The 17,097-nt window shown below is 40.4% G+C and overlaps 1 protein-coding gene across 4 annotated transcripts in view; it reads right to left on the reverse strand.

Annotated features, from left to right (window-relative positions):
- Window positions 1-4,587: 4,587 nt before the first annotated feature.
- MEMO1 (mediator of cell motility 1) overlaps window positions 4,588-17,097 on the reverse strand; it is a 55,973-nt gene continuing 43,463 nt past the window's right edge. For all 4 annotated transcript variants that reach the window (XM_045010429.1, XM_045010427.1, XM_045010428.1 and 1 more), the window contains 2 exons: window positions 6,520-6,624; window positions 4,588-5,248 (listed from right to left, as the gene is read on the reverse strand). In XM_045010429.1, the coding sequence (XP_044866364.1) occupies window positions 5,117-5,248; window positions 6,520-6,624 (237 nt within the window). In that variant the 3' untranslated portion in view covers window positions 4,588-5,116. The remainder of the gene's footprint in view (window positions 5,249-6,519; window positions 6,625-17,097) is intronic.

A 17,097-nucleotide genomic window follows, 5' to 3' on the forward strand; every position in this document is an offset into this window, starting at 1 on the left:
AGGAGCCAAATTGTCATGGACCACAACCTGCTCCATGGTACATTGGTGAGTTGGGTTGGAGCAGTGAAGGAGTTAGGCAGTCCCCACTCCATCTCATTCTGTGCCAGCAGAGTTGGCTACACACTTCTTGCCTAAGAAGGTGGTTTGCAGCTAGGAGACTGGACTGGCTACTGCATCAACTGGTGGAGTACACTCCTAAAGGGCCATGAGTTGCCAGCCAGAAGGTGTAATCAGATCATCAGCACATATGCTGCAACATGCAAGAACTAGCTAGGGGCATAGACAGCTCCTTTTTTTAAGGGCCTGACCACATTTCCCATGGATTTCAGTGGAAGCAGGATCAGAACTTGAAGCAATGTACACTGCTGCTCTTTACCACACATGTCAACCCCATCTGACCCAAACCAGCCAGACTTGCAACAAGATGGCTGTGAGAGCTTACTCACACTCATCACCCCCTACAAAATAATTAGGGCAAGATTTAGCCATCATACTTGCTTTATGTATGGGAAATATAAGTAACACTCAACATTATTCTAAAATACTGTAACAAAAGATTAAAAACCCGCAGGCCATTCTCTCTCCAGTAACTAGCCTGAGCAGATATTTTTAAAAAATGATGTGCTTTGACCTCTAAAGGTAAAACCATGCTAGAGAAGAACACTACTACTTCTATTAGCAAGAGATGAGCATGTCTACAGTAATAGTCACTGAATGGCACAAGCAACTACTGCTGAATTCTTCTGGACCTCTAAAGTTGACCACATCAGCACTTTGCTTTTGAACCTAGGGAGCTCATGTATGTAATAACTATATACACAAGCATTTAAAAAATCGTGAAAAAAAGACATCATGGATCATGCCTGACCCTATGGTATTACTGTCACAAGAACTATTGGCCTGCTAAACCCAGGGTTGTGAGTTCAATCCTTGAGGGGGCCATTTAGGGATCTGGGGCAAAAATCTGTCAGGGACGGTACTTGGTCCTGCTGTGAAGGCAGGGGACTGGACTCGATGACCTTTCAAGGTCCCTTCCAGCTCTATGAGATAGGTATATCTCCATATATATAACTATAACTGTTTTGTTCTCATTTTCAGTAGCTCCATATCCCACTGCTAGGAAGCTTCTCTGAATGGCATCTCGGCTCAGATCTCTCAAAAGTCTCATCACAAAAACTTTTTTCTCAATTTTAAACATAATTTTACATCAGAAATTCTGAATCATGAAGTTGTTTTTAGAAAATATTGTTTATGCCAAAGGAATTTATCCCACATCATTAAAACCTCACTGAACTAAATCATTGCCACAAAGACACAAAAAGCACAATACAAAGGGCCAGATTCTGCATCACTGAAGTCAATATAAATTTTGGCATTAACTTCACTGGGCACAGTAAACAGTTCCTTTTGAATTAGCTTGAATGCAAGGACCCCTAAATTAGGGTAAAACATTTAAACTGTAGATCAGGTACTTCCATTTCCTGAAACCTTCCAAAACATTTCATGATGCATATTTTCTTCTTGGTGCATACATAATTATTAACATGAATTGGAACTGCATGACTGGAAAGAGCATCCCTTGTGTATCATACACGTTGGCTAAAACAGAGTGCTTTATCGTCAGTTCCTGATCTCACTTTAGAATCCTGTAAGAATGGTCAACAGACTGGATTGAAGACCAAGAAGATAAATTTACTTACCTTTAATTTTATTTCTTTGAACATATGACAAAGGATTCTCATTCATGGGGTTTGTGCTCCTAGCACAAGACAAGGCAGAGCCTCCTCTAAGGTTTTTGACTTTCTGAAGCAGCAATAGTAGCAGTCTTTGTGCATTCCCCTCCCCTCATATTGCCCAGTACATGCTACCAAAATCTTCTTGTTAGTTCCTGAAGAAGAGAGGAAGCAAGCACAACCAGCTAAAAAGAATAACTAATGTAAAAATGAATCCTTAAAAACTATCCCATCAGAATTACAGGTAAGTCATTTTTTCTGACTCTAAAGTCATCCTTTTACAGGATTTTCACTCTTGGAGAACAAGCAGTGTGAGAGATATCCCAAAATAACAACACTGCAACAAGGAGTGTAATATTAGACTAGTATTCAGAATGGAAGAAACAAGAACATTTAAAATTGTTAGGTAACAGTAGGGATAAAATACCCCGCAAAGACCCAAGGCATGAACAGAAAGCCTGGTTGGAAGTGTGCTCAAAAAAACAACTTTCAGAATTAGACAGACTTAAATAAGGGACAACCCGAAAGAAACAAAAGCTCTAGGGATCTGGACAATTTGGGTAACAGGTTCTGCATTACTGAAAGAATAAAGCCGGATCCTCCCTAGAGACTGAATCCAAGCTTTGTAAGTGTATGTAAGACCATCTGGCTATCTTACATATGTCCAACATTAAAATATCTCTCAGACACACTATACTATATTCTAAAGCTCAGTTACACGTTGCAGCTGAAGTTGCCATCACTAATAAGGTGGCCTTTCATGTAAGAAACTAAGGCTTCTTTTCATTTCCTTGAGGGGATGGAGGAAGAGAATTACATCCTGAAAACAAAAGAAATGAACTATGGAAAAACCACACCAAACCATCAAGAGAAAGTACCAAAGTATCGGGAAACTACACATACCACCAGTACCAACAGAAGACACCCAGAGTTGCCAGAAGCACCAATGTAATAGAGCATGTAATAGGTCCTCAGTGAAGCTGGAACAATGTTGTTCTAGTCTTCAGTGAAGGTCCTTTAAAGATTGGTCCTTTAAAGATTCTTATATTTGGCTTCTTAATTCCTTTTCTTTTTTGACATATTTAAACTGAGGCACCTAGAAATTCTTCAAATTAAGCCAAAATCAAGGCAACTGTATTAAAAAAAAAAAGTACATGTATATCTGACACTAGAGGTGTCCTGTTCTCACAAGACAGGCAGTTCTACCACAAGTCCTTCTGATTAAGTCTCTATGATTGCAACAGTACAGGAAGCCAGTTTGGGAGTTTTTCAGCAAAATTATCAGCGTGATTCGTAGGCTCAGAAATTCCAATTTTAATTAGAAACTTTATTGTGAAATACATTACATAGTTTACATGTGGTGAGAAGTGCTTTCACCATGAGATATTTCAGAACATTGTGCTGAGCAAAATGGCTATAGATTTCCTTGGAACTTTCCTTTAAAAAAACAACAAAACCCCAAAAATATCTTCTTACAGAACTATGAGGTGACTTAAAAATATTTTTATTTAAAGGCTATTACTACATTTACCTTAGGGTAAAAATATTTAATGATTCCAAATACCTGCATGTTTCAGAAATGACATAAGTATTTGGCATTACGACCAACAGAAATTCGAGTTCTAAATAATCCTTGAAGTCACTAAAACGTGGAAGAGAAGCAAAATAATGCTAATTTCAATGATCAAATGGTTTTTGCTAAATAAGGCACAGTCATCAGAAACCTTTGAAACTTTATAGAAGAGTATACAAATTCAGATATATTTGTACATATTTGTGAGATTTTCTTTGATAAAGCTGAAAGATTATTTTCTATCTGCTGCTGAGAATTTCCAGGAACAAGTCAGAGCAGCAAGGCAACTAATATAGAGAAGCCATGCAAAGAGTGAAGACTGATGCTTATGATGGCATAAAAATATCTGCAAAGTAGTTCATTTTATAAATGGAGCATTCACCTGATATCACTGAAGTGGTGACTATCCAATTAAGGGAAAATTAGATGTGGAATTATTTCTGCAAGTAGTGTCTACATACAAGGATGTTCTCCCCCACCCAAAAAAGCGACAAGTATGAGACATACAAAGGTCGCCTGATAGTAGACCAAATGTCAGGGAATGTTAACTCCATTTACTTAAACAATAACTACTGCCATCGCAATTTGCACTACTTATTAAACAAAATGAAGACTTCCAAAAATGGTATTAATTGAACAAACAATTACCATTATTTTGGTTGGAGAAGTGCTCAAGAAACCCATAAGATGTAGTGATGTTTCAAGAGGTTGGAAGAAACAGAATTTTTTTAAGATGATTTCTTATTAAAGAATTCAAACGTGAGAAATTTATTTTTTCAATCAAATCCTTAAGGAACAGTTGCATGAACGTAGCACTGTCTGGCCCGAATGACCTCTGAACGCTGAATATGTTTTCAGAATTACCTAATTGGCAGACTTCTGTTTTCAATTTTTATTATTACAATTAAAGTACTGTATCCATTATAATTGAATAATCAAGTTTTGACATTAAAAAAGTCACCAAAATCATTATTTTGACTCAGATTTGTATCACATACCAAAAGATAATTTTTATATGTAGTTCTGTGAAATAAATGCAAACACTAAAATATAAAAAAGATTTTAAAAATTAATTTGCAAGCTGAACTCATACTACAGCTCTGAGGTAAAAAAATTCTGTAAATGAAGAAGTCATGACATAAATGTGGAATATAAAATACATTCTAAAGTATTTTACAGAATGGTTGAGTTTTTCATCAGGCATGAGAATCTGGAGGAGAATGATGTTAATGAGAAGCAGTTCACATACAGAACACAAAGCAATAAGTTTAAATCAGACTATTTTGGTTTGTGTAGCCCTTTATTAGCAACTAAAATAGAAGATATCTGTTGTACAACACAGCTAGTAATGGACTATACTGGAGTTTTATTATAATCTAATACAGGATCATTTATAAATGCTTTTTTTTTTTCATTAAAAAGCTCCCACCCTTTTTTCTGTTTACAACTGGCAACTATTCTGAAAGCTGAGTACATGTGCACAGGTCTGCAAAGAGTGCAAATTTAGGATATGGTAAATGCTTTACATGTTATATTTGAAAGGACTGTCTACCACCAGGCCTTTACAGACATTATCTTTTTTTTTTAAATCACAACGTTTTGACACAAGCCTTCCTTCCATTGGTTTAACAAGAAAGCATTTTTAAATGAGTTGAAACTAAGCAAGGACTACACCTACTAGAAAAGAAGAGAGTTCTATTAGTTTGAGGTTTCAGTATACCCGAAGACCAGGAACTGTATCTTTGTAAGGGCTAGGCTGGGACCCCGTACAAAGTATGTGTGCAGGTGGCATCCCTGAGTGTTCGGAGGTTCAGTGGACCATTAGTGCTCCAGCAGCATAACTCACTGAGCTGTCTTGCCAGTTTCGACACTGGCTTGACTGGGCATAATTCAAAAATGAAAAGCTCATATTCATTCCATTCTTCTGGAGCTCTGTTATAGCCTATATGAAAATAAAAAAACAAAAGAACCCAAACACGTTAAGGACAAGTTATTCACAAGATGATTTATGCCACCAGGCTCTGCTATTTTAGTCCCCAGCCCCCTCCTTCAATTGGACTTAGTGTGTTCCTGCAGCTCCTTTCTCTCCTCAAAACCCCCAAATACTCCACGGGCACCTTCTGGAGAGACCCCATCTATGTGACTCCCTATTATTCATGCAGAGAGACCCCTCCCCCACCTAATCTTTTGTGCAGTAGGAAATTTTTACAAGAGGCGAACTGAATACTGGTGCTTGTAGTCTTTGAGGCAGGTGGACCTTTAAGAGAAGGAAAATGCGAAGCAAGAGAGACAACAAAATGTAGGGGCCTACATTTATTGCTAAATTGTAGAATTATTTTTAACAAAAAGACTCCTGTGATTTTGGTAACATGGTCAGAGCTACAACATATAATTTTTTTTTTTTAATACTCTTCCCAATATAGACACTGCAAATACAGATCTTTTCACAGGCCCCCTCCTGTAGAGATTCCTCAATGTGTTCTCCACAGAGCTCAACCTCACAATGAATAACATCCTCCCTGGTTAACATAAAAAAAGAATAATGTCCCTCCCATTTGTGTTTTAAATTACATTTAAAAATACAGGACTAAACTCACCAGTACTGTCTAGCTGGTTTGTACCAATCCAGCAATGCTGTGAAGCAGCCACAAACCCACTGTGATCAGCTAATTAAGCCAAGTTTACAGCTGCTTTGTATCACCAGAGGAGCACACAGTAGCCAGAATATAACAGAGAATCTGGCTCATAATGGCTATTAATTTGGGAGCTAGTTCAGTAATGCTGCGTGCAACTCCCCTTTGAAATATTGTCAGAAGCCACAATACGTTCACAATCACCAGATAAATAATATACAGACAAACATACTTACTTTAAAATATATGTGCTACCACTATTGATTCAGGAATTAATATTGTACATTTCACTAGGGATGGGAATTTCAAAGGAGTCTAGGAGAGTTAGGTGCCCATTTCACATTGAAATTCAATGGAACTGGATGTTTATCTCCCTTAGGCACTTTTGAAAATCCCAGCACTAGTAAAAGGTAAGTTAGCCTGTGTCCCAGCCTAGAAAATTACAGTTTGAAAACTTGGGAAAACAAACTGAATTCTGACTTCCAATCTCAGAGGTAATAGGCCCCGTAGCAATTTATTGGTGAGAGAAATTTAAACAAATTTGCAATAAGTCAATATTTTCACAAAGAGTGGTACTTACATTTAATAATACCCCAATGGGATGTCTTCCACATATTGTATTATGGTATTTCTTCAAGTAATTGCTAAAAGATACAGGATCTAGCTGCTCTATAATGCTCATACCCTGAAAAAGAGACAATAGCAATGATTACTGCCTACCTAGTTAAAATGTGTGAGCCTTTTAATTAATGGACAACCCAACTACATGATGTGTTTGAGAAGGAAAAACCTCAATTCTGAATCATGGGAATCTCAGTATATGAACAGTATTTTCTAATTGTGGGTTTGCCTTGCCCCTATCCCTTATAAAAAGAAGGGACGGGGGTATGACCTTCCAAAGCCGTGAATGATCTGACATCCATGGGACTATCCTTCAAATCTTGAGACAGCCACATAAAGATCTATTGCCTTCCCACTACTGCCTCTGCATGTTCCCCTGGCAACACTACTTCCTGAGAAATTTTACTTCTATGGGCTTCTGAAGAGCAGTAGCACCAAATACTAGGCAGGCTAAAATCTACGTGTGAAAATAAAAACTAATTACATATTCTAAAATTTATGTTTATACAGGCACCAATAAAATCCCACCAGTGTTCCAGGCAAAGGCTGATCTTTCCTTGTCAGCATATAACACATCAAATACATGTAAAATAGCTTACAACAAATCTACCTTACAGCTTCTATCTTCCTCAGCTATTCCCCAGCTGCCTCTTGCCAAACAGTGATAGGTCCTGTCCTACATTCTCCTGTCTGGGAAATGCTTAGTCCTTAAAGTTGCCAACGGGTTAATGAGGTCCAGCTACTGATGGGTCAAGGAAATTCCCCTGGAGTTCAGAACAGGATAGTATGCTTGTCATGGGAGTGGAAATAAGTTAATGGGGCGGGAGAGTACATGCACAATATTCATGGGGAAATTCTCCTGAGGTGCTTTTTTTTGTTTTGAGTTTTAGGGGAAGTTGGATGGAAAGAGGAGAAATCGTCACCCCAAGAGCGGCCATCCTCTCACACCCAGTCAAGTCCACCCATCCCCCACAACAACAAAGCCCTAAACATGGTGAAGGGTCTGCTGCAGAGCTGGGGAGATGACAATGCTACTTATACTTCCCTCAAAACAAAGAATGGCCCATTCTTCCAGAAATGCTGCAATTTTCTTGCTTTCCAAGGGATTTTCAGGAAGGCATGCTCTGGCCCTTAGCATCCCAACTCATCCAGTTATTCCCTTTCTTGCTAAAAGTCAGCAAGGGTACCAACTGTGATGTGAACACTTGTCCACTAACTGGACTGTGACCAGCCTGATGTGGTGTAATAAACTTTCGTTCACTACTGACCTAGGAAGGAGAACTGGAGAACAACAATTTGAAAGACAAGATAATCTCCTAAGCTCTCCAGTTTTTTGTACATTTTAATTATTGTACAGCTATGTAAAGTAGAATCAGCTTAACTGCATACCCAAAATGGAATGAGATATGCCAACTGCAACTGTGATTATGAATAGGGCTCCATGTCTGTCACCGATTCCGTGACTTTCCGTGATCTCCATGAATTCTGCAGCGGCTCCGGAGCCAGCCGCTCAGGGAACCCTGCAACAAGCCCCATCGGCACTGCTGGAGCGGCCTCAGGGGCAACCGCACCAGCTGCTGCTCAGGTGGCCCCAGGCAGTTGGTGCCACCGCCCCCACACCCCATTCCCCCCCATGCTAAGATTTAGTCAGGGGTATATACAGGGCTGGCTCCAGGGTTTTTGCCGCCCCAAGCGGCGGGGGGAGGACGACACGGGACTGCGATTGCAATCGGCAGCAGCTCCACCGCGCTACTTTCTTCTTTGGCAGCAATTCAGTGGCAGGTCCTTCCCTCCGAGAGGGACCGAGGGACCCGCTGCTGAATTGCCACCGAAGAGCCCGACTTGCCGCCCCTTCCCCTTGGCCACCCCAAGCACCTGCTTGTTGAGCTGGTGCCTTGAGCCGGCCCTGGGTATATAGTACAAGTCATGGACAGGTCATGGGCCGTGAATTTTTGTTTACTGCCCGTGACCTGTCCATGACTTTTACTAAAAATACACGTGACTAAATCGTAGCCTTAATTATGAACAGCAGAACACATTTTGCAGATAAAAAAAATTCATTTCATTAATGTAGTACAGAAATTACAGTGAGGTACAAGATTCATGTCACAGCAATAAGCCACTGAAATATACTGAACTCTATCTGACAATTTAGCAGCTGTCCTCACTAAATGGTCACTGTATTTATCAGCATCAAATAAGCCGATTTTGATACACAAGTTATGACCATGGAACATTTAGAGTTTAGCTCATCGTCCCAAACGAATATAAATAAAACCTGCATTCCACGATACATCATCACGCATTCTCCACATTTTACCGAAACGTCTAATTTAGGAATGGTTTACAGAATTTTAAAAATTGCACTGGAACTATTTTTTGAATCCTTGATTTCAAAATGAGTACTGCCAATACTGGTTCTCAGGCCAGGGTAATGTACAGGAGGAAAACCCCCCAGTTTGAGTGAATAAGGAAATACTGCTGTCACCTGGTATTTTGTGTTTTTGTTCATTCTAAATGACAGTTGCATTAAGCTGTTTAGAAATCTGCAGGCATCGAAGGAGTCCAGCTGGATATGAATTAGAGAAAAGAGTACCACACAGCTCTGTAATTTATCATGTGGATACCACAATATCACCATGTATGTAGTATATATTGGTTTACCAAACACATATTAAATGACATCTGCAGTGCCCAGGTGCAATGCAATGGGGAATATCTAACATAACAAAATTCATTTTAAACTCCTGGTTTAGTAGTCAGTCAATGGGGCTACTCATATAAGTAAGAGTTTGCAAGATGAGGTTCTTATTTTATATATAGTATTTCATATTATAATGTCCAATAATATTGTATTCAATTATATTTATTGTCAATTTCATAAGATCTACTTTGTTTCTAAGAAAAGTAGGACAAGAGTAGAATACACATAGAAGTAAAAATGTCCTAACAGTTAATAGTTTATGCAAATAATCCAATTATTTTTGCAGGTCCAACAGTCATTTTTCAAGTTTGCTCACTTTTCTCAGCTTATAACGTATCCAAAACAAAATTTTTAAAAACCAACAATGATTCTGGGTGTCTCCACCTTTTTGTGCCCAACTTGAGATGATTTTCAGAAGTGCTGGGCATCCACAACTTCAACAAAAGTTAATGGGAGCTGAAGGTAGTACATAGTAGCTCTGAAAAGCACATCTCAAAAGCACTCACAATCAGTGGCTGCTCTTGGAAACTTTGGTCCTAGTAACGATATGAATGGATGGATTTGTAAGCTGAATCTTATAAGTGAAAAAATAAAAGGTGATGGGTTATTAGCAAATAATACTTAAACTAAGCTTCAAGTGAAGCCAGATTTTGATCGCTATTACATGGGTGTTCCCCCACTGATTTAAATGCAGTTACCAGATTTACACCAGTGCAATTGAGGTGAGCAATCTGGGCCCTGATTCTGGCAGGTAGTTTTTTCTAGCCATGAGCAGAACAAATTACTCTTCATTTTTTTCTAAAGAAATGCTCCCCCCCACTCTTACATCAGTAAATTGTGGCAAATAATCAGATTTTTTTTTTAATTTAAATCGGAGGTTTTTTAATTTAAATTGGATTTTTTTGATAAAATGCTTTTTGAGGAAAAAACCTATATAAAGATAGTTTTAATTAAGATACATTATAGCTCAAAGATATCTCATCATGGAATAGAGATTATAAATTCTAATTCTATAGTATGAGACAATATATTCATGTAATGTTTAAGAAAAGTTTTGTAAATGAGTTCCAATAGTTCATGGATTAGGGACCCAATCTTATGTGGTTCCAGGGGCTTCTGTGTCGATTATTTAGGTTAATCTTTCTATCTACCCAATGGGACTCAGTGCTCAGTCTAGAACAGTGGTTCCCAAACTTTAACAACTTGTGAACCCCTTTCACTAAAAGGTCAAGTCTCATGAACCCCCTCCTAAAAACGAATATTTCCAGGGATTTTCTCCTTTAATGGAGTATAAATTATCTTGGAAATATAAATTCTGTTTTTATGACATGTTTATTACACACTATTTATTATTAATTATTATCATTTTTATTTTTATTACATTATGAAAATGGCAACACTCTTCCAAGATCTCACTTTCGTAGCTTGTATCACTCTGAATAAGACAAGGCTCCTATGTTTCACATCTGATACTCCTTGATGAAACAACTGGAAGGTATTTAAGAAGCCAACTCAAAGAGTTCTTCCTACATAAGCATTCAGGTCTTGAGCACTCCAGGCAAACAACACATGTTACAACAAAGCTTAAACTTTTTCTTCACAATAATTTTAAAAACAATCCTAGCTGCCTATTTAATTTTAAAAACAGCAAAAAATAGCCACCTTCCTTTCCATTTCTTATAAGATGTCTTGAAGTTTAAATCTCCTCAGTGTGATAGAGATGCTTTCTTTGATCTGCTTCGCTCTTGGAAGTCCAGGGGCTCCGGACGTCTGGCCCCGTGCTGCCCGGAGTTCCTAGGGACAGCTCTGTCCACCATTAGGGAATTTTTTCCCAAGAACCCTCTGTAACATTTCACAAACCCACAGGGGTTCATGCACCCCAGTTTGGGAACCACTGGTCTAGAACATACCATCACAGATGCTTAGTTTTGCAGTTCTCAAAATGTGGATTTGTTTCTCCAGCGCTAACATGCTTGTTAACAGAAAAAATGTTTTTAAATAAATAAATAAAATATAGAGGTGAGAAATAATAGATCTCAACCCTATTGTCCCTCTGAAAATTCGCATACACAGAGTCAATCCCTTACCTCTTTCTAAAAGTGCAAGTTTTCAAAAAGGTCAGTGAATAGAAGATTGTTGGGGGCAGAACAGATCTGGACAAGGAGAAGAAGTCTGGAGATAAATGTGAGAAGGGAGGGACAGGCAGTAGAAATAAAAGTGAAACTGTTTGAGCAGCATATTCCAGAAGTCTTCAGGTCTTCCTGAGTGTAGCTTTCATTGATTTACGATCTCACTAGAAAAAAGCTATAATGGCAGCAATCCGTAAAAGAGACCCAGTTTGGGAATATTTTAATGAAGTTCCTCTACCTGTGGGTAAGATGGGCATGCGTGCAAATGCAAACAGTGCAACAAAGAAATGAAAGGCCTAGTCGCCTGAATGAAACAACATCATGAGAAGTGTTCCTTCTCAGGAAGAAGCTGTGTTGAAGATGATGAAAGGAACATGTCTGAACATGTAGGATCTTCAGACTGGTAAACTTTTTTATTTCATACTTCTTTCTGAAGGACTGCCTGTCTTCCTTCTGGACTTTTCTTGAATTCTCATGTTTGAGCAAAAAAGATAGTTGTTACTCTATGGTACTATCATTTTAGGGTAGGTTTACACTTACGTTCCGGGTCGACGCAGTGAGTTCGACTTCTCGGAGTTCGAACTATCGCGTCTGATCTAGACGCGATAGTTCGAACTCCGGAAGCGCTGCGGTCGACTCCGGTACTCCACCACTGCAAACGGCGGTGGCGGAGTCGACGGGGGAGCCGCGGAGTTCGACCCCGCCGCGTCTGGACGGGTGAGTAGGTCGAACTAGGGTACTTCGAATTCAGCTACGCTATTCACGTAGCTGAATTTGCGTACCCTAGTTTGACCCCCCTTCTTAGTGTAGACCAGGCCTTAGATACAGTTGTGATAAAAAATAAATAGCTGAAATAGGCAGATTTTCCTTTTACAATTTAACCTTTAAAGTAGTAATGAGTGTCAGTGAATGCAATGAGTAATACTCAATAAAAATCATAATTTAAATCAATTTGGTTTAAATCAAATCCACCCTGCCTGCTGGCTGTGACAGTGATACATGTGTCCCTTATGCCTTATATAGGCAGGAAAATTGACCAGAATAGAAATTCTGGAATAGCCCCCCACTGCGGATACTATTCTGAAATAAAAGGCACTTTAGTTCAGAATATTTACACTGCTCATGAAGCATATGCTTAATGACTAGGGACCCAGCTTTACTAACTAGGGACCCAACTCAAGCAAGTCGTTAGTTTAGGAGTGATGGTTACTATCTTTCCCAGCATGAAATCGGTCTTGTCTCGAAATAGAGTAGGACCCTCAAAAGGTAAAACGTAGGGTTTTTTGTGTCTCTCTCTGTAGAGAGAACTAGAGGGAATAGCTTCACATTGTTCCTTAGCATTTCCATCAGCACTACAGACCTGGATTGTATCTGAGGAAACAGGAGCGGGGCTGAGGATAGGATATGAAACTGAAAGCATTCAAACCAAAAGCCGAGGAAACATCGTAGATCTCCTGCATGAGAACACTGCAGCACCATTTCCAATTCCAAAGATGCACAGGCTGCACATCTACTACACAACCGCTGAAGAAAATTTCCAAAATTCATATGAAATTAGGTCAATTTTATAGAAGTCGATTTTACACAGTCAATTGCATATGTCCCCACTAAGCGCATTAAGTTTACAGAGTGCGTCCTCACTACCGTGGCTAGCATCAACTTACGGAGCAGTGCACTGTGGGTAGCTATCCCACAGTTCCCGCAGTCTCCACCGCCCATTGGAATTCTGGGTTAAGCTCCCAATGCCTGATTGTCGCGGGTGGTTTTGGGTACATGTCATCAGTCGCCCCTCCCTCCGTGAAAGCAATGGCAGACAATTGTTTCGCGACAGACACCAGGGCTGTTAGAAGAGCACAGCAAGGCGCGCTGCACATCAGAGAGGCTTTGAAAACCAGTTTCATGACTGGCCAGGCTTTGGTATGACAGTTGTGTGTGTTTCTCCTTGATGAAAACCCGCTCCCTTTGTTGATTTTAATTCCCTGTAATCCAACCACCCTCCCCCCTTCGAAATAAAGTAACTACTGTTTTGAAACCATGCATTCTTTCTTTATTAATTATAAAAAAAATGAGACAACGGACAAGGTAGCCTGGGTGGGGTGTGGGAGGAGGGAAGACAAGGCCACATTCCTTATTGTAGCCACACTAAAAATCAAACTGTTTGAATGACAGCCTTCTGTTGCTTGGGCCATCCTCTGCAGTGGAGTGGCTGGGTGCCTGGAGCCTCCCCCTCTTCTCTCCCCACCCATGTTCTTGGGCTTCTGGGTGAGGAGGCTATGGAACATGGGGAGGAAGGTAGGCGATTATATAGTGGATGCAGCGGGGGTCTGTGCTCATGTTGGCTTTCCTGCAGCTCCAACAGACGCTTGATCATGTCCGTTTGCTCCCCCATTAGCCTCAGCATCGCGTCCTGCCTCCACTCTTCATGCTCACTTAATTCTTCCTGGCCTCTGCCACTGAATGCTTCCATGCATTAAGCTGTGCCCTATCAGTGCAGTAGGACTGCATGAGCTTGGAAATCATGTCATCACGAGTGCGGTTTTTTTACCTTCTAAACTGCTATAACCTCGGGTACGGAGATGATAGGGGGAGTGTGAAACATTCTACGATTCTGGGGGGACTGCATGGTCACCTGTGCTGCTGAGTTCGTCACTCTGACCAAACAGGAAATGAAATTCAAAAGTTCCCAGGGCTTTTCCTGTGTACCTGGCTAGTGCATTGGAGTTCAAAGTGCTGTCCAGAGCAGTCACAATGGAGTACTCTGGGATAGCTCCCGGAGGCCAATACCGTCGATTTGCATCTGTGCTACCCCATATTCGGCCCAGCAAAGTCGATTTTAGCGCTACTCCCCTCGCCAGGGAGGAGTACAGGAGTTGATTTTAAGAGCCCTTTAAGTCCATGGAACGGGGTTGGTTGTGTGGACGCATTCATTTTAAAATCGACCGAACACGGCTAAATTCGACCTAACCCTGTAGTGTAGACCAGGCCATAGAAAAACAAAGTCTCGTCAGAGACCAAAGGTTCCAAGCTCTGTTAACAGACAAGGGAAAACAGAACAGAGATGGGGATTCCATATAGAGAGTGCTGTTTGTTTACAAAGAAGTTGGAATTCAATACAGGAACAGAATGTCACACATTCAAATACTGGTTAGAAAAGAAAGATGACCCTGAGGGGGACAAAACCAGCATATTACTATGGAGTATATTTTAGTTTTCTCCCTCTAAAAGTAAGATTACAAAATTACTCTCATAGTGATCAACCATGGTATAGTAGAAATCACTTCATCAGAATTATTAAGAATGCTATACCAACTTTGCTGAATAACTGCCAAAGAAAAGAGTCAGTACAAGGTAGCTCAGTGACTCAATTAAATATGCCACACCCTGTGCTAACTGTGTTTGCTACCATACTTTAATTACCTCTTCTAAAAAGATGCCCATCTCAACAGATTCCCACTCATGGGCCTTGTCTATACTAGTCTTTACTGGAAAATATCCCCACTGACACAGTGGTTAAAAAACCACTGCCCTCCCCTGGATTAGTGTTCCCACGGTAAGGAAACTGAATGGTGGGAAAGGAAGAGGCTAGCGCAGACATGGGAAGTAAAAAGCTCCAGGGATGTTTCCAAGGAAAAAAATTGAAAGGCTGCAACAGGCAACATTTAACAATAACAAAAGTTAAACATGTCCTGAACAGCAACAATTTTACCACTCTCTCTACAAATGTTACAAAGTTATGGATCAGTCAGTAATAATTCCAGTTAAAATGTATGTTGGAACTTTCATTTCTAGCAAAACTGATCAATTCCACACTTTAAAAATTAAATTTAGACTTCAAATTTACCATAACTACTCTTCAGAGGACAACTGAATTCTCCACGACTTTATTAAATAAATCAGTTAAATTAATTTTTTTGCAAAGGAAACATTTGCAAAAAATTATTCTTTTTTCAAGCCCCCTATCCCCCAGAGATTTATACTTTTTTTGAGACACACACAAGGTGGGTGAGCTAATATCCTTTCCTGGACCAATTTCTGTTGGTGAGAGAGACAAGCTTTTGAGCTTACATAGAGCTCTTCTTCAGGTCTGGGAAAAAAAGTGTGCGCGCGCGAGGGAAGACGGGGGACTTTGTGAGCTATGGATTGATCTAATAAGTCTCAAATCCAGTGTCTCTGGTATATAGACATATCTCCACTGCTACAATGATCAACACCCAACAACACACCTGTGTAAGAGCTTGAACTCCTAGAATCAGTACTGGTACCAAAGGAACCTGGAGACTCAGTGGTACCCAGACTGGGACATAAAGTCTCCAACATGGTCTTTTTCTGAGGAGACTGGGGTTGCTTTGAAATAGGCTCTTTATGAGAACTAGCATTCCCCTTTTTATGAGTCTTCCCAGTATCCACCACTGATCTCTCCTAGGAAGGCCTAAGCGAATACAATGCGGAGGTTGATGGAGCACTATGCTTGCTCAGAGACCCAAGTATGGGGCATATTTCTTGGCCTGGATCTGAAGCTGGGAGGAAGAAGCGCTCTATTATCTAATCTCCCGATCTTTTCTAGCTCTGCTTTTAAAGGCTGAGCAGATAATACACATTTCAGGGATGTGTGTCGCCCTCCAACCAGTGAATACACTCAGAATGTGCATCACTGATGAGATAGACTCCTGACGGGTGAGGCAGTGCTTAAATCCCAGCGATCCTGGCATACCCTAGAAGCAAAGGGCATGAACCCCAAAAGGAACTCCTCCATTAAGGCGAAAAGTAGTATAAAACAAGCCTCTAGCACAAAAATAAGCAAAAGCATACAGATAAATTAAAGGAGAAGTAAATAACTACACTAAACTAAAAACTAGAAGATTCTAAAGCTAAACTCTGAATGGTAGAAGTGGTCATGCTACATGCTCCGTCTCAAGCGAAGGCACTTGAGAAGAAACAGAGAGTGGTTTGCCCGCAGTAGCCCTATATATCCTTGGTATAGGGCACAAGGATGTGCAGGGAGCATGCACAGACCAAACGGGCACTGCTACTGAAAATCTCTGATCACCTGAAGTGAAGCACCCATAGGGACACAACTCAAAGAATGTAAAAACAGGAAAAGTATTTAGAGTATTTTCTCTGTCTTTTAACACCATACAACAGCCATAAATAAGGTTAGAAGTCAGCCTACGTGACCATGCATCTTCCACAGCACACCAGTGCTTCACGGACCACATACACTGAAGTCACATCTTACGTGGGGGTTAGGTTCTAAGCTCAGCGCATAAGAGGAAAATTGCATATAGTGAAAATGACCATAAAGTACAGTACCTAATCCCCGTAAGATATGACTGAACTGTATACACAGTATACACTAGAACAGGGGTCCTCAACCTACGGCATGCGTGCCCCAAAGGTGGCATGGGAGCCGATTTTTTTTTTAGTGGGGCTGAGTGGGCTGGCAGCTGGGACCCTGGCTGTCAGGAGCCGGCAGCCGGAACCCCAAAAACCTCAGCGGGCTGAACCGCTCAGCCCGCTGCCAGTCTCTCTGGAATACCAGCCGCCCGCCCCGCTCAGCCCGCACTATTTAAATTGTTATTTTTCTCTCCTTTTTTTTATTTTTTAGCCAAGCATGTATAATTGAATTCGTGCAAATTAAATGTACGTCTGATGCGACCCTTCTGTATTGAGAACCTCTGCTCTAGAAGAATCCTACTGGTTTCCA

The sequence above is a fragment of the Mauremys mutica genome, chromosome 3 (assembly GCF_020497125.1).
Source record: "Mauremys mutica isolate MM-2020 ecotype Southern chromosome 3, ASM2049712v1, whole genome shotgun sequence".
Classification (NCBI taxonomy): domain Eukaryota; kingdom Metazoa; phylum Chordata; order Testudines; family Geoemydidae; genus Mauremys; species Mauremys mutica.